The 23,448-nt window shown below is 34.7% G+C and overlaps 1 protein-coding gene and 1 long non-coding RNA gene across 2 annotated transcripts; one reads left to right on the top strand and one right to left on the bottom strand.

The window, feature by feature from the left end:
• Positions 1-905: 905 nt before the first annotated feature.
• LOC109797646 (nucleotide pyrophosphatase/phosphodiesterase) lies at positions 906-7,382 on the bottom strand. Its single transcript, XM_020357748.3, has 12 exons — positions 7,065-7,382; positions 5,063-5,154; positions 4,547-4,619; positions 4,326-4,448; positions 3,867-3,959; positions 3,416-3,545; positions 3,232-3,313; positions 2,997-3,132; positions 2,671-2,876; positions 2,443-2,568; positions 1,767-2,076; positions 906-1,291 (listed from the first exon to the last, which is right to left on the bottom strand). The coding sequence occupies exons 1-12, from the start codon at positions 7,263-7,265 to the stop codon at positions 986-988; spliced, it is 1,878 nt and encodes a 625-aa protein (XP_020213337.2). The 5' UTR covers positions 7,266-7,382; the 3' UTR covers positions 906-985.
• A 1,780-nt stretch (positions 7,383-9,162) lies between these two features.
• LOC114915862 (uncharacterized) lies at positions 9,163-10,436 on the top strand. Its single transcript, XR_003804051.2, has 2 exons — positions 9,163-9,745; positions 9,919-10,436. It is a non-coding gene; the product is annotated as an uncharacterized LOC114915862 (long non-coding RNA).
• The last annotated feature ends 13,012 nt before the right edge of the window (positions 10,437-23,448 follow it).

Below are 23,448 nucleotides of genomic sequence, written 5' to 3'. Positions count from 1 at the left end.
TTACACAAACATACTCTACAATGATGAGATATTGTCTGCTTTGGGCCTAAATCTTCACGGTTTTATTTTCGGACATTACCTAAAAGGTTTCTCAATCATTGAAGTATGTTTATGTATATAAATTGTTATTTCTTGTTTTATTTTATTGTTTGTATCCCAACAATCCTCCCCTCAAACAAAGGACCTAACCTTTCATGCAGCGGAATCTGTCTTTATATAACACATTAATATGCTATGAGTTATGAGGAGTTATAGGGTTATTGGTTGTCACCTAATCTAACCTGCGGCTCTGATATCAGAGATGTGTTTTTTTATAATGTTATTACACAAACATACTCTATAATGATGAGATATGATTATTTTTTTATAATGTTATTACACAAACATACTCTACAATGATGAGATATTGTCTTTATATAGCACATTAATATGTTATGAGTTATGAGGAGTTATATGGTTATTGGTTGTCATCTAATCCAACACATTAATATGTTATGAGTTATGATGAGTTATAGGATTATTGGTTGTCACCTAATCCAACATGCGGCTGATTGTTTTTTTATAATGTTATTACACAAACATACTCTACAATGATGAGATATTGTCCGCTTTGAGCCTAAGTCCTCACGGTTTTACTTTTAGACATTAAACTTTAATATGTTATGAGTTGTGTATGCTTTCTTCCTTTGACATTACCCAAAAAGCCTCTCAATCATTGAAGTATGTTTATATTATATAAATTATTATTTCTTATTATATTTTATCAATGTGAGATTTATTTGTATCCCAACAATATATATATATATATATATATGTATTCAACAGTATTAAGTTCGGTCTAATGACGAAGAGGTAAAATAATAATTACAAAATTATAAATTCAACTATATTGTTAGCCTGGAAAGTTAATAAACTAACCATTATTTATCTGGATGATATTTTATTTCATTTCAAGTCCACAAGAAGTCTACTACATAGACATAACTCAGGTTGCTAAAGTAGTTTTCTCACAACCATCGTGCACACAGGCCAAAACATCTCTGTAGTCTCTTGAAATGGTGAAGGAGTCATAGACATTTCCATCACTACTTTTCTTGTACTCAAACAAGAGATATGAATGATTGAATGCAGTGAGTTTGCCGAACCCATAATCACGGTCTCTGTATAGACTCCAAATGGGGGGTGCTGAGGTGAAGTCTGACAAGTGACTTCCCCCTCCACCAACAACAATATGGATTGTTCCATTCACAGTGCCTGAGTAATGATGCTTTTCTGAATTCACACATTGATTCTGCATCACATGCATTTAGATAATTACAAAAATCAATGTCGTAAAATTGAAATGAGAAACTGTATTAGTCTATTTGGATATATACACTTCTTCCAAAACACTATTACAAAGTAAAATATAAAAGAAAAGTAAAATAATTTTTTTCATAAATTAAAATTAACTTATACACAAGTTAATTTTTAGAAATTCTTCTACCAAAACTTATTTTTAACTTATATATGTTAGTTTTTTCACATGCATATTAACTTTATTCAATTTTTATAATTTTTTCAAGATTTAAATACTTTATCAATATATATCTCTAGCTAATAAGTTTCATTGAAATATCCAAGAATATCAAGATTTTGAATACTTCATTAATATGTATCAGTAAAGTATGTGAATATCGATATCAGATATGTATCAAATGCGGATGTGTGAAATTTTTTTGAAAGTATTGATGTTTTATAAGCTAGCCACCATACATTATACATACCTGATAAATGGGACATATTCTTTCATAGTTATGGACGTGACCATAAAATGCAATGTCTACTTTGTACTTTTGCCAAAGCTTCTGCAGACTTTCTCTTCCCATAGGCTCTTCAAACGAGCCCTCCATGCCATACCAAAGATTAGAGGAGTACCCTAGGGGGCGATGAGCTGAAAAGATTAGCCATGGTTGATGCTTTCTATCTACTGTTGCAAGACAATGCTCAATGAATTTGTACTGTTCTGATCCTTCTCTCCAGTCATGCTCACTATCTGCTATGCAGAAACGAAACAGGCCATAATCTGCTTTATACCTGCATATTTCCATTTTTCATCATTTATTGGAGTTTACATCTTAATTACTAGTAGAAAAAAAATGTTTTATTGGAAAAAACTAGAAATTGCATTATGAACTTTATGAAGTTAAAAAATTACTGAATACGTAACAATTGGTGAAGTTAATATTCACAATGTTGGACAATGAGAAATGCCAAATTTAAATAATAGAAAAAAATCTGATTTAGAGTCTGTTTAAATTCAAAATAAAAATGCCTTTAAGAAATTTTTTATTGAAACAAACTCTTTACTTTTAATAGAGAAACTTTCATAAATTCTCTGAAGTTTGTATCCAAACATACTATTATCACTGTAGTTTGAATTTAGATTAATATGTAACATACCAGAATTTGGCTCTATTCTCAGCAGGAAAATAATACATGGTTTCTGCTGGAACTCCACATTCTCCACCTGAATCTGGAGTATCATAAAAAGATCCAGTGTTTGGCCAATCACGTTCATGATTTCCACTGCAATATATATGAATTAACCAGATATTTTCAGTCTAATAAGAAGATTTATATTTTGATATATAGATGTCAATGGCATAAAATGATTGCAATGAAACAAACCTTGCAATCATGTATGGTACAGTTGACGAAATTTTTTGCACTTGAGCTGTGAACTGGTCCCACTGTGAGACGTATCCATTTGCATAAGGCATATCACCTATGTGGAAAACAATGTCATAGTTGTCCAAATCCTTGATGAGTTGGTCAGTGGTGTTGAGTGAACCAGGTTGATAATCAGCATATTCATTTGAACCATCACGTTCAGCCTAAAGTTCATGCAAACAAAAATAGTTTTATGATTTTTCCCCCCATTTTATTAATCATGCTTAAAATTAGACTATTAGAGTTTTCAACTTTTCATTGAATATTTTATTTGTGAATACTACCTTTCCCATGTCACCAAATATGACAACACGTTGCAAAGAGTTCTGTCCAGGATAAGGGGATGCCTTAAACGAATAAGTCTTACTCCATACGTAAGAACCATCAGAAAGCAACATATGCCCCAATCTGTAAGTGTACCTGAGAAAGGAAGCAAAACAGAAACCTCCAGATTTCAGAACAAAATGTAGTAACTAATCATATAGTGTTATACACATAAAGGGTTGGTTACATGCATACCTAAAATTTGGCCAAAGTTCTTTTAGGAAACTTGTGTGTATAAAACCAGGGTCACGCCAGCCAACAGTTCGTGCAGGTTCACCTTTAGAATAACAAAATATATATCCTCATTGTGTTGCACATTTAAACAAGCCAATCTAGCTAGTTCAATTAATCTTAATAAGGTCATGTAAATATTTCATACCACACATGCTGTTACGATTAAATGTCAATGTTCCAGCAGGAGATCGTGTTTGCTTTCCTCCCTTAGTACCCCATTCAACAAAAGGCACAGCTTCATCTATGTCATACCCACTTGTCCATGTAACTGTCATCTGTATTAGATAAAAATTCACTTAAAATTGTTTTACGTTATTAAGTTAGAGTTAGAGTTAGACATATGAATATGATACAACAATTTCATAATAGTGGTTAGAATGTAAAACCATATATAGAGTCAATTCCCATAACAAGAACTTCAGAATGGTTAGTAAAAGTTAAAACCTTAGCATCAATTCCAATTATGTAATGTCACCACAAGTTTAAACTTTCACAAATGGTCTGAATATTAGGATAATTTTAACTTGTGGTTAATACAATTAAATGGACAAACATAAAACTAAAAGGGTATCAAACAAGTATATAAACTTAATTACTTCATCCCAAGACTTTCCCAAAGCAAGGCGCGGATACACAGGTGCTTTAGGGTTTGCAAATGATATGGAATTGGAAACTGCCACAAGTCTAGGCTGCAATGCTCAATCAGATAAATATTAGTCAGCATAGGATGGAATAATTTGTTCTGAATGAAAACAAGCACTTTAATTTTCATGCTAAGAAAAGTAGTGTATGATACTATATTTTAAAGGATAAAATATTCACTTGATCCGTTTCATTGTTCTCATTTTAATATTTTGTCCCCGTATATAAGAAAAAGTTAAGTTGTATGTGGTCCTTGTTGTTAAAACTAGAAAATACTTATTATACGAACGAGTGCTGCGATAATTTTTTTTAAAAAAAAAACTTATTATAGGACCGAGTGAATAGTTTAACCATTCTTTAAAAAATATTAAGGCAAAAGAACACTGGTTTAGTATTTTAGAGAGATAGCTTACATCTGACAATCCTCCTGAAAATAGGGCAAAGGAGAAATCTGCACGTTGATTAATCAACTGGAACTTCAAAGTAGTTTTCCCGGTCTTTGCATAATTTGGATTAGAGTGGTTGGCATACTTGTACTAATACAAAGATTCAAATTAATAATTAATTTAATACACCATTAATTGTACTAAGTCTATATATATATATAATTAGTAAAACCCATATATATACTTACTTTTATTGGGGCTGAGCATATGTATGGTTCCTCTACCCAGCCAACGCCGCCAGTGTATGGACATGTTGATGAACTGTGTTGAAAAACATATATATTTCACTTTAGCTTCTTTCAACAACCAACACTTTTCGTTTTATCTTCAATTCATTAAGCACTACGCGCTTTATTCAATTACAAATTATATTTTACCACACATTTCATTTCTTTCTATGATAATAATTATCAATAATATTTATTTTTTAAACTAAGTTGCCCTGTTGACTTAGGATCCTAAATCTGTCACTGGTGTGTGAGTTAGTTTCATAAACTCAATTAAACTTGATGTAAAACTCTTGCAAGTTCCAAACGACTCTTAAGCAGAGTGTGAGACTTGCATAATATTTAGCATGGTGTACATGAAATATACTTTATAACAAGGTATATTTTAAAGAGTATGAATTAATTATGTGTTGTATGCTAATATTTTCCATGCATATATTAAATATGTATTAGTTGTGTTATTGCGAGAAAGATTACTTGAAGTTTGCTGGAGAGAAAACTCCGACCCAGTCATCTACAGATGGGTGTGGGGACTCTAGCTCAACAGTTACCCATTCTGTATCATCACCCTGCAATCATATATATGATATATCCAACCAAAATTGTAAATTCTATAAATCAAATGCTCATGCTAAAGCATGCATACACGTGCTTCTGTAATCTATATGATTAACAAAGACATGGTGAATGGCCAAAAATGTGAGATGATAATTTCACAACGGACCACACGTGCATAATATTAACACTGTGTTTGGTTGTAAAATTGTAATGGATAAAAAATTATGGTGGATAAAATTGATTTAAGGGGGAAGAGAAAACTTTTGACTCTTCTAATATAGGTAAAATTGATTATGGATCTGAGACTCGTAAATTTTGTTTTATTTACGCTCTAAAAATTATTTTATTTTACCAACCAAACAATTAAATCAATCCTCCTCGGTTCACTTTTAAAATATGATACCCAAATATAAATTAATTCTTTCAAAATTAATTTGGCTATACTGTTTTATTTCTTATTTTTTATTTTATCAAAATTCATTCAAACACCGTAAAATCCTTGATTTTGTTGATTTTTTTTACTGCTTTCTTAAAGTTTTTTATATGGTCAATTTTTTTTAATATATAATTAAGAGATATAATTTTCTTCTACGAAATCAGATTAAGAGATAAAATAACCTTTCTAATCATAATTTTATATCAAGATGAGAATTGGATTCCGATCTTAATTAAAACAACCTTTCTAATCATGATTGTATATCAAGATGAGAATTTGATTATGATCTTTAATTAAAAAATATAAAATAAAAAACCATGGCCACATATATAAATTAAAAACTTTCTGTACATACTTAATCATTTTTTAATTGAATCTATATAATAAGAAGACAAAATTATAATAAAATAATCTACTCGATAAGATTGTCTATTGATAGATAATCTTATCTTAACTGTTGAGTAGATTATATGTAATCGTGATAAAATTAGAATAAACCTTTAATTAAGTCCATCACGTAAGTCATCTAAAAATTTAAATAACCAGACTATTATTTTAAACATTTTTTCCTACTTTAACCATTAAAATATTTTATTACGTACATAAATTAATCACAAAATAGCTTAAATTTATAATCAGATTAGTTCTTCAAAAAAAAAATAAATATATATATATATAAAGTTGCGGCAGAAAAATACTTGAAAGATTAATTTGTTCGCAAATTCAATTTTTAAGGAATTAATTTAAGTTGTGTATACTATATAGCAACTTGTTTAAAATTAATTAACATCTCTACAAACTATTCAAAACTTCCGCTGTTAGACTGACTTTGGCTAGTATCTTTTTGAGGGTTAAAAAGCAGCTACAAAAATGAATTTTAGAGAAGTTAATTTAGTGAGTAAAATTTTTAGAAAACTATTTTGGTGAGATGTAATTTTAAAGAATTTATCTGAAATCTATATAAATGTGAAATGACATGTGAAACTGTGCGTAAAATTTTCAACTTGGGTTATCAGTTATAATCTTATACTTGTTTCCAACCATTTCATTGAGAAACGAAAGGAACATTCAGACACTTCCGAGTTCCAACCAACACTCGTAGTGTGTTTGGATTCTGGATTTCTGTGCACTTCTTTTATATTTTTTTTTATATTATTATCAGTATAAAATATTTGTTGATGATTCATTTTATTGAAAAATCTAATTAATCACTTGTAGTATTACAAATTTATAATCATGTTTTTCCCATATCTTTACGAGTATTTTTTTTTTCATTTTTCTTAATAAGTTGTCTAAAAATTATATATTTCTGTTTATGATCTCCGGTGAATATATCAATATTATAGTTAAGAAAAAATTATATTTTTGCTCATTCACAAAATTTGAAGATTTTATTTGAAAGAACAAAATCTTATGACTCAAACTAATGACTTGTAAATATTGGATTCTAATGCAACATGCAGATAAGAGAAGTGTGATATGTACCTTAATGCCGAGCACATAGGGGATTGCTGTAATGGAAGCTGAACTGTGGAGAGCCAAAACAGTCTTGTGGATGGCTATCTTGGCCAGTGGCTGCTCTCCAAAGTTGATGTGATTATGACCAAAAACGATGCTCAAATTGGTGAACCACAGAATCAGCAAAATCATACTGAACCAATTTCCAATAGCCCCTTTCATTTTCATCTTTGATGAGGGAGAAATTAAAAAAAAAAAAAAAAAAAACAAGTTATCTCACTCATTGGATGGTGAGAACCATTGGAGTTCCAGTTGAGTACTATTATACCCTTTAGTACTCGTTCAGTGTTCTTGATTTTAATATTTATAGGTATAAAGCATGTTGGGACACAAATATCAACATCGGCAGGTTTGTTAGATATGGTTCTTTTTTAATAATTTTCCTTACTTGCATGGTCATATTCTCTAACCCCAGTTAAGAGTTTTATCACGGATAATATGTATAAATGTATATTATTAAAATTTATATTAAATATAATTGTATAATATTAAGTAAAATTCTAACTTTAATTATTAGAAAACAATTCTAACTATACATAAGATACTGTATCTAGTTTTTGTCCTTAAATATAATGTGATCTCTGCAGTTTTATTAGTTTTTATAATTAAAAATCTTTAATTTTAGTTTTTATATATTTTTATATATTTTTTATTTCCATAATGTGCCAATTATTACACAAACTAAATTATAAAATATACGAAACTATATTAATTAAAAAAAATAACATGTATAAAAATTAAAACAAAATATTTTTAATTATAAAAATTAAAAGTAAAACTTATAAAATTATATGAGCCAATAAGGTATTTAATTTAATGTTTTTATTTTTTAAGAAAAAGAGTGATTCGAATTTTTTTAATAATAACTCGATATCAGAAAAGTTTACAACAATTTAAACATCATATTTAACCAATGGCAATCAAATGCACAAGAGCTGGACCAATTAAATTAAACTAAAGAAAAAATAAAATAATCTCCCACCATGCATGGTGATAACATCGATACTTACTATATGAGAGAGCTTGAGGATTACTTTTGTTTTATACTATAAGTATATTTGAATAAATTTCTTGAGAAAAAAAAGTGAAAATCATCTTTTTTATAAATTAAAACTAGTTCATACATAAAATAAAAATAAAATTAAAAAATAATAATAGAAGAAAGATTCAATAAATTAATATATACATATGTTAATTTAACTTATGAAAAAATTCATTTTATTTTTCTCTTTATTTTTTTCATAAAAATACTTGAACAAATTTATCCAAACATACCTCGTAAATATATAATAATAGATCTATATAACATTCAAAGGATTTGTCATGCTTATGATACATAGTACGACATTTATTAGCATGAAAAAACCCATAAAGCCATCTGCTAGAACAATTACGGATAATCTTGCAAAGAGTAGTTAAATAGAATACTAGATATTTTTATATTGGATTATCTCAACTACTGAGACTGCATTTAATTCTCAATCTAACCAAATTGGGTTCAAAGATATAAGTATTCTTTCCATAAGCTATTTCTGACTCAACCCTAAATATTCTTTGACTTACGTCTTCAAATAATTACACAAGTATTCTTTTAATAATAAGTCTCTCTAGACTTAACGATCAAGTATTTTTTTTAACAAGTCTCTCTTTAGACTTAATAACCAAGTATTCTTTTACAAACAAGTCTCTCTAAGTTCAAAATTAGTATTCTTTTATAGACAAGTCTCTTTAGGTTCAACCTTATAACAATGGTTGTGAGTTACATAGATATTGCGTTCATCTCACTTAGAAGTTATATAATCAATATAAAGTAGTAAGCTTTTTACAGGAAATAATAAGTATAATTCATAAATAGTGTTTCTTTCTATATAAGTTTTTTCTCTGTATGGTGTATCTTTTCTTTTTTGAGCTTTAAATCTTATTATATAGTAGTTTAGAGAAGATCACTACTAGAAAGTGACTGTTCAACATCGTCAATTCTACATCGGTTTAGGTAGAACCGATGTAAAAATTGGATGTAAAGCAAATTTACATCGGTTATATATGTACAAAAGCGATGTAATTATTGAACATTTTACATCATTTTTAATTGGATCGATGTAAATTTAAATGCGCGGTAGCAATTTTGTAAATATTTACAAGTAGATCTACATCGATTTTCAAAATAACCGATGTAGTATAGAACCCCGTGAAACCAAAACCCTAGTCTTCTCCCTTTCCTTCCTCAACCAGCAACTTCAAAAACAAAACACAGATCCTTTGCGGCGCCACCCACGGCTTCCAAGCTCTACAACTCTTGCAAATCCGCCACCGCCACCTTGTATTGCTGCCCTGACACCGCCTTCCTCTACGGTGCCTGCGACTCCAAGGTCCACACCGCTAACAAGCTCGCCTCGCGTCACCCGCACGTCATGCTCTGCGAGGTCTGCGAGCAGGCTCTAGCGCACGTCACCTGCACGGCCGACGCTGCCGCGCTCTACCTCGCCTGCGACCGCGACATCCACTCCACCAACCCCTTCGCCAGCCGCCACGAGCGCCTCCCGGTCGGCGGTCACTCCATTCTTTGAGTCCGTACACTCCGTCAATGACTCCTCGCCGATCAACTTCCTTGACGAGCACTGCTTCTTCTCCGATGCCGATGCTTTCGGGTACCCTTTTCCTCCCTTTCCATCACCTAGTTTTTCTTCTACGCAATATGTAGCTTTTTTTGCTGCATCGATAATGGACACCACGTGTTTGTTGAAATGCTCCACCGATGTTTGCTTACTTTTGTGACTTGGGTTTACTCTGAATTTTGGAAAATGGTGTCTTTTTTTTGCAGGTATACGAAGATGGGGTTTTCTGGTAATGTTGAGCCATGTTTTATTGTTCCGACAGTGGTTGCACTTAATGAGTCGTTTCTGAATCAATCTAGGAGCTCTTCTAAAGGCAATTGGGTTGCCCAACACAATGTTGGGGTTATGGCGGATCTTGATTTCTTCATTGGGGATGACACACTTTCCAAGTCTCAATTGGGTTTCCGATTCGGCATGGTCAGGTTGAGAATTGGGATTCCATGGAGCACTTCTAGCAGGAGTGCATATAGATTTACATCGGTTATAATAAGAATTGATGTAAAATTGTATACATTTACTACGTCACTCTCTTCTACATCGATTTTAGAACCGATGTAGATGATGTTAAAGAACCGATGTAGATAATGTGTCTTGTAGTAGTGGATGATCGTTGCAACACTTTCAGTTCAACTCACAAGTTTGTTTCATTTGTCTTCATCATTTTTTTCTTGTGATGGAAGATAATTGTTTCATTTAATGCAAGTATTAAATACATTTTACCAAATGATATCTCTTATCTAATCAAGGATACTACTTATAAACTTTTCATACCAAACGGAGTCTATAAAAGCAATGTCAGTGTAGAGTAGTTGTAGTAGTGACTTTATCTGCTTTTCTCCATGATTTCAGGGATTGTAATTATGACGAAGAGCATGCTTTTTTTTTTTCTCTTTAACAAATTTTAAGTCCCAAGATGACTTTTTGCTTCAATTTGTTAAGGAATGAAACATTCAATACAAATTTTGTCATTAGTCTCAATAATAAATATTTAATGCATATGAGCCAGATTGTATGTTTCGTTTGATTTACATCATTTTACAAGCAATCTACGTCTTACACTTCGTTTGATAATATTCAAAGATATTTTTGAAGACATTTTCTCCTATAAAAATATTTTGTTTATGAACATTAAAACTCCAAAGCTTGAGGGATCCAAGATCATATTTTGACTTAACAAACACTACTGATCTTCATATACCCCTCATTAAAGGATCAAAACTTCCATCAACATTTAATTTTACAAACTAGTTTGTTTGACGAGACTAGGAGAGCGTACCTACCTTTTGATGGAAGGTCTTGCTGAGGTATATGAGTTCAATCGGAGAAGAAAGAATGTAACATATGAAAACTAGTAAATTCTATTTGTCATCCGTGAAGATAAAGTTATTTCTCCAATGTCAGGCCCACCACATGACCACTATAATCCTTGTGGATCTCATGTGTCTCATAATATTATTAAACCAAGGGAAGGATGTTGTTGGCGTCAAAACATTTCCATAAGAGATACCTAACATATGTTCCATAATTCTTGTGAATGTAGACAATCTCTTAAAACATGTAGAGTGTTTTCGGTTGTGGTTGAGCAACGAAGACAAGATGTCGAGTTAGAAAGGTGGCAAGCTTGTCTCTTGTTGTTCATTGGTAGGGCATCATTGAGTACTAGCCAACAAAACATCCTCATTTTCTTGAGCAAGAGAAGTTGCCAAATTTTCTTCCATATGGGATGAGGGTAAGGACCTGTATCTCCTTGCAACCAATTGTAAGTTGAAGCGGTTGTGTAGTTACCAGATGCATGTTTGTTCTCACTGAAGGTGTCATTCCCAAAAGGTGTACAAGGGATGTTAATATTAAGGATCTTTCCTTTGATGTCAAGCGATATATTTGTTCTTAGGTTGTTTATACACCAAACTTTATCTTGTCAAATGTTTGCAACCAGTGACGGATCCAGATAATTTATTAAGGGGGAGCAATAAAATATTCTGTATTATTTTTATTAAAAAAATGTAATAATTTCTTTGAAAAATATATTTTTATGATAAAAAATTTAAAATACTTATTTTAATAAATTAAATTGTCTTATAAATAAAGTGATCATTTTTGTTTTTTTTATCTGAGATTATATTTAAGTATCACATTATAATTTTTATGACTTATTAGGAATAAAATAGTAAAAATTAATAGGATAAACATAATAAAGTTATCAATTTATTTTCTTTAAGTATTTTCTAAATTTCTACATTCATTTAAAAAATAAATATTTTATGAGTGCAATGTCTACTTTTTTTTTATAAGAGTAAATGTCTTTATTTAAATTTGTTGAAGTTAAAAAAAATTATGTGACAATTACTCTCGTTCCTCTTAATGTAGATCCTCTCCTACCAATACAATATACATAAACATGATCAAAGGGTTAAAAAATAAAATAAAAATTGGAAAATAACCTACATTAATAAACTAAATTATGACACATTTAATGAGTAAATAAGTAATAAATATTTTAGTCAAAAAAATATAGTATATTATAATAACAAAAATAAGAAGGGATTGATAGATTTACTCCACTAAATAATTCATGTTCTTACATCAAGTATTCATCCGATCAATTAAAAGTCTTTAATGTATAGATCAAATTTATAAAATTTAAAAAAAATAAAAAATTATTTGATACTCCATTTCATTAATTTAAATTGATGGATAATTATAAAAAATATTTTATATGTTATGTTGAAACTATCTAATGAAGTAATATATATTTTTCAATTTTTTTTAAATCTGTAAACTTAATCTATATATTAAAAATTTTTAATATCACAATTGAATTTTTAAAAAATTTGATATAGAAAATTAGTTATTGAATAGAGTAGATATATAAAAACTTACTTTTAGAGTAAGTAAATTTTTTCCTCATAAAAAATTAAGATAATTTTATTATAAAGTGAAAGTAATTAAATAATAAAATAAAATATTAATATAGTTTATTATATTAGATATAGTAGGGTAATTAAAATATATTTAATAATATATATTTTATAAAAATAATTAATATTTTATATAAAAAAGAAAATGAATAAAATTTTAGTGGGGGCAACTGCCCCCACAATTGTGAACGTGGATCCGTCGTTATTGTTGAGTGTCTGAAATATGAACATACTAAATAGCCTTGTATAGAGGACCAATACCAAGCCAATTATCATAAAAGAGATAGGAGTTTCCCAACCCATGTTTAGGTTCAAACCCTAGTGTCTAAGATATGAACATACTAAATAGCCTTGTATAGAGGACCAATACCAAGCCAATCATCATAAAAGAGATAGGAGTTTCCCAACCCATGTTTAGGTTCAAACCCTAGATATAAGGTGGGCACAACCTTCACAATACTATGCCTAAAGCTGTCAATTTGATTTTGGTCTGATGAACTGCCCGATCAGCTCGAAAATAAAATAAGGTCATTTTGGCTTAGTCTACTAAACTCAACGGTCGAAAGAGCTCAAGTTGGACTAGCTCATTGTGAACACCATATTTTATCCTTTTTTTTCTTATTGTTTTATTAACTTGTAATATTACATAACCACATTTTACCTTTATTATTATTATTATTATTTATTTGTTATCCTTTTTCACAAATTATTTATTTTATTTTGTATATTTATTTACTTCTAGTTTTACACATTTTAAACATTCAAGATGGCTAAAATTGCATGTAAGTATCACCAAAAAGAAAAAAAAAGGACATGAAGGGACTTTGATTGAAAGAAAGGAATTTGTGACGTTTGACACCTCAAATTCTTGAATATTGTTCTCTAATAGTGACTTGCACGCAACATTCAATTTCTCTATTAATCCAATACATAAAATATTGAATCAATTTTAGATAACTTAAAACAATGAGACAGATGTTTTTGGATATATAAATAAGTCAGAGAAAGATAGCTTATGGGAGTTGGAAAATAAAATTTGGAGAAAAGAGTCGTGACTCTGCTAAAAAAAGTCATAATATATACTTGTGTGATTGTTGGACTTTGAGAGATATTTTTTTTTTTACTATTGCACTGTGTAAATAATTTTCTTTACTCTTTGTTTCGGCATTATGTTGCACAACTTGTTGTATGTTTGTCTCGTATCTTTGCTTATTTTTCTGTTGAATCTATATTGTACTTAAATTTAAAACTATTGCAAGAAAAACAAAAGTAAGCTCGTCGCTTCCTTTTTCATATCTTTCTCATCTCACTCTCTCACAATTTCCTCATTGATGTGTGTACTAACCTAGCTTAAGGCCGAACTCAACCGAGTTCATTAGACAATTTTGATCGAGGTGACCATTTAGTCAAACTAAAGTAAATATATGAAACGCTGAGGTGTGACATCGGAGAAGGGAGATTGGTAATACACCTCGGCATATCAATGACATCGAATATGGCTCAATCCCCGATAACCCTCAGAAGATAACCAAACAACAGTTACACGGTTACTCAAGAACGACCACAGGTAATAATATAAGCAATACATGAGATAAGACATATAATTGACTTGATCTTCGGAGTCCTTTTTGCAGGTACATCCGAGACGCTCGAGCAAGGAGACCAAGGAGAAGGAATTCACCTTAGTGACCGATCTCATTCGACCTTGGCTGAATCGAACAAGGAAGACGAATTATCCGAGTTAGGGATCCGACCTGATTCGTGTAAGTACATTTGGCGCTAGAAGGAGGGCCTGGTAAAACTTTTCCTCCTTCACCCTTATGGTTTCAACCCGGAGCCTGACCAACACATCGACGAGTACATCACACAAAAATGCATCAAACATGGAAGACAATCCAATTCTACGACGGTTACTCGAGCAAATTGAATTGATGCGACAACAACATGCAGAAGCAATGGAAAATCTTTGTAAGCAACACGAAGCTGATATCCAACAAATGCGTGCTGAGCATGCTGCTTTTAGAACTCAATGGCAACAACATCAACCACCCCGTACACATCATGCCAGTCATGTTTCCCCTGCCACCGAGGAGCATCATTCTTCCCCAGATCCTACCTATCTATCAAACCCAACTCGGACTCATCGTTCCGAAAATACCCATATTAGTCGCCCAGTTGACAATCACCATACGGTTCGCCGACACCCCTTCGTTGATGGAATTATGGAAGTTCCTCTTCCGCCCGCCTGGAAACCATTAAACATTGAGCGATATGATGGCACCACAGACCCAGATGAGCACATTGATGCGTATATCACTCAAATAAACTTCTACACAAACGATGACGCCATCATCTGCCGTGTATTTCCCACCTCACTCAAAGGCACTGCCCTCAGTTGGTACACCCAACTACCACCCAGATCAGTTGACAACTTCAACACTTTAATGCGCCTTTTCTCCGCCCAGTATGCCACCAGTAGACCCCATCATATCGCATCGGTCGCGCTTTCCAATTTGCGACAATAGGATGATGAGTCTTTAAGGCATTTTATGGAACGTTTTGCCAACGTTTCTATAAAAATCCGCAATCTTAATCCTGAAGTTTCTCTCCACTCCATGCTTATGGCACTCAAACTCGGCCCTTTTGTTGATAGTCTTTGCTGACATCAACCGGCAAGCATGGATGAACTCCGAGCACGTGCCACTGGGTATATTCAAATGGAGGAACACGCCGAGTTCCGTAACTCTGTCCGAGACAGTTTCACCACCAAGGGCGAGTCTAACACCAGGAAGAGGTCAAAGACTCATATTGACCAGAGATCAAAAAGACCTCGTTAATCACGAGGTCCCAGGTATGAATTCTACACACCTCTTAATGCTCCTCGGGTTAACATTTTGGAGGAAGCTAACCATGCAGATTTGATCTCTCTACCCCCACCGGCACACAACCTGGTCAACGCTGATAAGAGCAAGCATTGCCGTTATCACAGAAATAACGGACATACAACAGAGGAATGTTGGAGTCTTAAAGATTGAATTGAAGAACTTATTCAAGCTGGCCAACTTGGACAATACATCCAATGCGGCCAAGCTTCTCGTGGGGGCTTCCGAGGACGTGGCAGAGGACGTGGCCGATTTCCTGGCCGATATCAAGGACGATATTAGAATTATCAAGGACGATCTGAGCAAAGCAATTATCATCAAACAAATGCACGTGAAGAGAGAAAACCAAGCACAAACAGTGCAGATCCGCAACATATGGATAAATCCTCTGAAGGAAACAACATACGCGGTGTCATCAACACTATTGCTGGTGGGTTTGTCGGAGGAGGAAGTTCCAATTCAGCCAGAAAATGACATCTACGCATTGTCCAAAATGTCAACCATTGCCATAACTCGGAATCTAAGCCAGAAACACCTACTCCTCCCATCATTTTCACAGATGATGACTACGAAGGTATCAGCTTGAACCAAGATGACCCAATGGTCATCTCGGTCGAGGTAGTCAATTGGGAGGTCCAAAAAACCTTGATTGACCAAGGTAGTTCTGCCGATGTTCTGTAATGGCCGACTTTCTTGAAGCTTGACATTCCTCATCACATGATCCAACCATATTCTGAACCCCTTGCTGGGTTCGCAGGTGAGCGAGTTCATACTCGTGATTTCGTTGAATTACTAACCTCTTTTGGTATAGCTCAGAATTCCAGGAGGATCTTGGTGAAATACCTGTTGGTTGACGCCGTCACTTCTTACAACATCCTCATTGGAAGACCAACTTTAAATCAATTAGGAGCAATCGTGTCAACGCCTCATTTAACTATGAAATTCCCAGGCACCAATGGGCACATAATAGCTGTCAAGGCTAATCAACAGATTGCAAGGAAATGTTATGCTGAAAGTTTGAAGATTACACCCCCCAATCTTCAACCTGAAGAGTCAACTTCTTCTGTCATTGCTCACATCGGTACAAGGGAAATGACCGACTTAGATCCCTGAGTTGATATGCATGACCACCGACCTGACCCTATTGACGAGTTAATTAAGTTTCAGATTGGCAGAAAGCCAAACCAATGCACCAAGATTGGCAAGCATATTGACCCTGATGTCCAAGGTAAAATCATGTCAATACTTACTGAAAATGCTGATCTTTTTGCATGGAGTAGTGCAGATATGCTGGGGATAGATCCCAATTTCATATGTCACAAGTTGGCTATCCATAGAGAGGCACGACCTATATCTCAGAAGCAAAGAAAGATTGGCGGTGAGAGAAGAGAAGCTGTCAGGGCCGAAACGCAAAAGCTTTTGAAAGCCGGATTCATCAGAGAAATCAAATACACCACTTGGTTAGCCAATTGGTAATGGTTAAAAAATCCAATGGCAAATGGCGTATGTGTGTTGATTACACTGACTTGAATAAAGCCTGTCCAAAAGACGCTTATCCACTCCCCAGTATTGATAGATTGGTTGATGGAGCCTCAGGGTATGCCATGCTCAGTTTCCTAGACGCCTATTCAGGTTATAACCAAATTCTGATGTACCCTCCGGATGAGGAGCACACTGCCTTTATCACGGAACAAACCAATTATTGTTACCATGTTATGCCCTTTGGACTCAAGAATGCAGGAGCCACATACCAAAGACTCATGGATAAGGTCTTCGGCAATCAGATCGGTCGTAATCTCGAGGTATATGTGGATGACATGGTTATCAAGACAGAATCCTCTAAAAATCATGTCCGAGATTTGGAAGAAATTTTCAAGCAAATCCGAAAACATAACATGAGATTAAACCCGGAGAAATGTGTTTATGGAGTTCATGGAGGCAAATTCTTGGGATTCATTATCACTTGTAGAGGAATTGAAGCAAATCCCGACAAATGTCAGGCGTTGATCAACATGAGAAGTCCCAAAAATCACAAAGAGGTGCAGAGGTTGGCAGGAAGACTTGCTTCGCTATCTCGGTTTATTCCGAAGCTAGCAGAAAAGGCCAAACCTATCTTCCATTTACTTAAAAATCCAAAAGAATTCTGCTGGAGTGACCAATGTGAACAAGCTTTCACCAACTTCAAGCAATTCCTGTCAACGCCACCCATCTTATCCAAACCAAATTACCAAGCTGACCTCCTATTATACCTTGCAGTGGCCGGCAATGCTCTTAGCGCAACACTTGTACAGGAGAATGACAAGAAACAAACTCCCATTTACTTCATCAGCCGGGTATTACAAGACACCGAGAGGAGATATCAGACAATAGAGAAGTTAGTCTTGGCATTGGTAGTTTCATCTCGCCGACTTCGCCCTTATTTCCAAAGCCATCAAATTATTGTGAAGTTGGATTACCCCATCAAGCAAATACTTAGGAAACTTGATCTGGCTGGACGGATGATAGCTTGGTCAGTCGAGCTCTCCGAGTATGGTATAAAATATGAAAGCCGAGGACCATTAAAAGCCCAATGTCTAGCTGATTTTGTTGTTGAGCTCACCCCTGTTCCACCTATGGATGAACAAATCTGGACGCTACACGTAGATGGATCTTCTAATGTGAAAGGCAGTGGTGCTGGCATTATTCTTGAAGGGCCAAACGACATGATGCTCGAACTTGCTATCAAATTTGATTTCAAAGTTACTAATAATCAGGCTGAATATGAGGCTCTGTTAGCAGGTTTAACATTGACCAAAGACGTTGGTGTAAAGAGATTAAGATGTTGCAGTGATTCCAAGCTGATTACCGAACAAGTAGGAGAAGGATATCAGACTAAAGAACCCCAACTTCAAAGGTACAATCTTATGGTATCCCAACTAACATCTTTTTTCGATAATTTGAAAATAGAGCACATCCCAAGAGCGCAGAATGTGAGGGCCGATTTATTATCAAAGCTTGCTAGCACTAAGCGCCCTGGCCAACATAAGACCATCATTCAAGAAACAATAGTTGCCCCTAGTTGCCAAGTTACAACAATTTTTGTCAGCAATTCCTACCAGCAAGGTTGGATGGCCGACATTTGGAAATATCTTAAAGATGGGACCTTGCCAGATAGTAAAGTAGAAGCTTCCAAAATTAAAAACAAGTCATGCCACTTTACGATTGAAGCGGATGAGTTGTTCAAACGAGGCTTCTCCATGCCTCTCCTCAAATGCTTAGACACGGATCAAGCCAACTATGTAATGGATGAGATCCACCGCGGAATCTGTGGCATGCATTCTGGAGCTCGGTCCATGGCTGCCAGAGTTATCCGAGCTGGATTCTACTGGCCAACTATGAGATCAGACTGTAAGTCATATGTGCAGAAATGCAAAGCCTGCCAAGAGTTCGACAATCTACACCAGTTACCTCCAACAACTCTACATTCGATGCAGTCAGCATGGCCCTTTTCCTGGTGGGGGATGGGTATCCTTGGTCCTTTTCCAATAGCCAAAGGTCAACTAAAGATTATTGCGGCCAATGTCCAAAGATTTACATGGAAGAAAATTATTTGTAGGTATGGCATACCTCAGGCTATAACTACTGATAATGGAAAACAGTTTGTTGATAAAAAGTTTGAGCAATTTTTCGGGCAACTCGGAATCAATCAAAAAGTTACTTTGGTTGAACATCCACAAACAAATGGACAAGTTGAAGCTGCCAACAAGGTTATCCTTAGAGAACTCAGGAAAAGACTTGGCTCATCAAAAGGAGAATGGGTGGACGAGCTCCCTGGTGTTTTATGGGCCTATCATTGCACACCACAGACCACCACTCAGGAAACCCCATATAAATTGACTTATGGGTCCGATGCCATGATACCAGTAGAGGTCGAGGAACCAAGTCACTGAAGACTAACTTTTGATACAACTCAAAATATGGAAGCCCTGAGAACCGATCTCGATCTCGTAGATGAAACTAGAGAGTGCGCTCGAGTTCAAGATGAGGCATGTAAGCTCAGAGCATCTCGGAGATACAATTCCAAGCTTAAGCCGAGATCTTTCCGAGAAGGGGACCTGGTTTGGAGAGCTGTTGGAGACGCTAGAAAAGACATATCAGCGGGAAAATTCGCAACTAATTGGGAAGGCCTTTTCCGTATCTTAGAATGTCTGCACAATGGTGCATACAGGCTGACAGAATTGGGTGGCAAAGTTATCCTAAGAACTTGGAACGCTACTCATTTGAAATTTTATTATAGCTAAAATGTGTAAACCCAGGTATTGTACTCTTTTTCTTACTTTAGTCTTTTTTCCCAAAAAAAAAAAGGGTTTTGGCTAAAGAGGTTTTAACGAGGCATACCTGGGGAAGTAGAAGAGATGTAATTGATGTCTAATCTTATAATATACATTCTCTCTTCTCTCAACTTAGTCCTTTCTTTTGCATTCTATTTAATTATTACAGTCTTTGCCCCAGAAATTACATGCAATTATTCCATATTAATAAAATTGCAATCATCTTATATTAATTAAAAGGCCAAGTTTGAGCCAATGTCAATAAAATTGGCCAAGTCTGAGCCAGTAATCAATAAAGGCCAAGTTTGAGCCAATGTTAATAAAATTGGCCAAGTTTGAGCCAGTAATCAATAAAGGCCAAGTTTGAGCCAATGTTAATAAAATTGACCAAGTCTGAGCCAATGCCCATGAAATTTGGCCAAGTTTGAGCCCATTTCGTCATATAATACTCGGCCAAATCTGAGCCAATGCTATCATTTGCATACGATACTCGGCCAAGTTTGAGTCGAATTTTATATTTATCTATAATTTAGCCAAGCTTGATCAAAATTTATGCTTCGTTCATAATACGGCCAAGTTTGAGTCGATCCTATTTTATTAATATATTGGATAAATTGGCCAAGTATGAGCCAATTTTACTACTTCAAGCATAAGGCATTTGACTTAATCTCAATTCACAACATGGCCAAGTTTGAGCCTACTTCATCTTTCATACTAGTGTCAATTTCCTCTTTGTTTTTACTTTAGCTAAGTTTGAAGTCAAACCGTATTCACGACAAATATTAGAGCTTTAATCAAGCTTTCATCTTACTTGACATTCACGAGTCAAATTTAAGCATAACAATGTAAATAACTTAACATCCAAAACATCACAACATCGTCAAAAATTACATATTTAGCCTATGAAGGCAGGAGAAAGCAGTAGTAAACATAAATCCTAAATGCAAAATACCCTAGAAATCATCAAATTAGCAAAGCTACTCATTATTCTCCTCGTCGCTTACATCATCAGGGATGTCATCTTCATTAACAAGTTTCCCTTTGAAAACATCCTTGGTGATGCGAACTTCTCCCAATTCGACATTTGGGGCAATAACTTGTACTTGTCTTAGTGCTTTCGCAAAACCCCTTTTGTGCTCTACAACCACTTGGTACTCGGTAGCCTCCATGTCACCCTTCATCTTTTTGTTATCATTATCTAGTTCCCCAATCTTTTTCACATTAATGGCAATGACTTCTTGGCAGGACTTGTTTTTCTTGTATAGCTCTACCATCTCGCCCTTCATGTTTTGAATATTCCCCTCATAGTCCTTTGTTTTCTTTTCCAACATCCTCACGTTCTCTGCTTGAGCTTCTTTCTCTTTTTCCAACAGATTCACCTTCTTCAAAAGATCCTCAACTTTTGCTGCATAAGATTTATTTGATCTCATCGAAATTTCAAAGGCCTTGGAATTTTCCTCCAATTTTCTCTTCAAATCGCCAACCTCATTAATCAACGACCCAACCTGCGCATTTTCAGTTCTCAGTTTGGACATCAATGTAGCATTCTTTTCCCACTTTTCCTTCCAATGATCCACCACAGCGATGGATCTTTGTAGAAATACTTGCACTGAGTCCAAACCTTGAACAACTCCAACCTTTTCAATTAATGCTTTATCAACAATATAGGCTGGATCCTCCTTGTAGAATGCATCTGCAGTCAACTCGGCATTCCAAAAGGAAGTCACGTCGGGTGACATGCTTACATGATCCAACCTTGATAACGGATTCTCCGTGTCATATCTTTAATGCAATGATCTCGGCCGGTTTTTGGATGACCTCCCAAGCGAGGTCGGCGAATTCACACCGAGTTGAGAAATTGAGGCTTCCAAATTAGACACCAACTGCTCCGAAGACTCAGAAACTTGTGCGCTTGAAGGCTTCAAAAGAACAATTTAAAATCAGAGCAATTCACATAATCATATAATAGTTTCTAATAACAACGAGAAACATACCTTTTCTTTCTCCAAATCAATAACAGGAATGGTCAAGTCTTTCACCACATCCTCCTTCGGAGCACTTGAACTCACAACGTGAGCAGCACTCTCATGCTCCTCACTAATAACATTGTTAGCAATCTTATGCTCCTTAGTTTTTGGCTCGTCACCTCCTATCTTTTGTTTCTTCACCTTCGGCTTAGGAGGAGTTGCATTTGGAATCTCTTCTATGTTGAATTTTCCCTTCAATTCACGCCATTTACTCCTCCCCATGATACCTATATCAGCCAGCATAATATTATGTTAGAATCAATTCAAGACGTATTTAATCGTCATCAACATTATAATTATAACTTACTTTCTAGATCCTCTTGAGGATTCTTTGATCCAGCAAGCACTAAAACTGACTTGTTTTCTAAAGGCTGAGGTAGCTTTTGCAATTTTTTTTATATCTTCCACCTCGAAGGGAGTTAGTTCCAAACCTTTCAAATAGGAAAATTTAATAGGCTGAGATTGCTAGTAGAAGGGGAATCTCGACTTTCCATTCAAGAAAAACACACAATCTAAACTCGGATCACTACATGTAGACCGAATTTTGACGAATTCTTGTTTGAAGTTCTTGTATGATTGTGTAAATATTTGGAACAATCCTCCTCCTTTTGAACTCCCACTCAACGAAACCTAACCAAAAGGTGGCTCTCCTAACTTTATTTGATAAAAATGCATAAATTTCGGCACACACTTCCATCCCTAATACTGCACACAATATTTGAAATGCACGCAAAAAACCCCAACTATTAGGGTGTAGTTGACTTGGTGCTATGTTAACCTTTTCCAAGAACTCACATTCAAATGGTGTGAACGACATTAGAACACCTAAATCCTTAAACACGCACTTATACATATATACACTAGGAGACACGTTTGATCCTTCGAAGTACACACGCTCTTCAGACGAACAGGGTTCTATTAAGATTTTCTCTAGCATAGGAGGCACACAAAACTTTAGGTGATGCTGCAAAACACTCACCCCCATTAAATCCCCAAACTTGCTGCTATACTGACCAACATCACCTCTCACCCATTCATACCCAGATGTTACAATTCTGGGATGAGAATCTTTCCGATTGTTTCCTCCTCTTTTTCGCACTTTCGTCTCCTCCGCCTCAACCATTTTACTCTTTCCTTTGCCACCTTTCATCATCCTCACCCCTCAATCTAAGCCTATGGGATCTGTATAGAACGTAGCTACAACTTAAACGCAAAGCAGCAGGGCTAAGGGAATACCTGGAAAATGCAAATGTTTTACACACGTTGACGCTACTTTCACGCTTCGCCTTCTAGCACCTCTCTAACAAAGCATACGAATGATAAGCAAATACTCAAGAGTGTATGCACAGACCCCTTTTTAATGGCTATTCTTACATCCCTCCAAAACCCAAGCGTTTTCTTTAAAAATCACACATCCCCACGCACCTGTCGTTTCGTATGTGATGCCCATTCATTACATCCCATCACTCTTCAACACGTGCACTGAAACGACACGACCCCTTGGGTGCCAGCTGTCATTATCCTATCACTGTGACTCCTCACGTCACCTCCAGTGCGCAACTATTCTTTGCGCTATGACCCCTCATTATTCAATCTCGG

The sequence above is a fragment of the Cajanus cajan genome, chromosome 6 (assembly GCF_000230855.2).
Source record: "Cajanus cajan strain Asha chromosome 6, NIPB_CcT2T_4, whole genome shotgun sequence".
Classification (NCBI taxonomy): Eukaryota; Viridiplantae; Streptophyta; class Magnoliopsida; order Fabales; family Fabaceae; genus Cajanus; species Cajanus cajan.
Note: the sequence above shows the minus strand (reverse complement) of the source record. Positions and strands in the feature narration are given on the sequence as shown.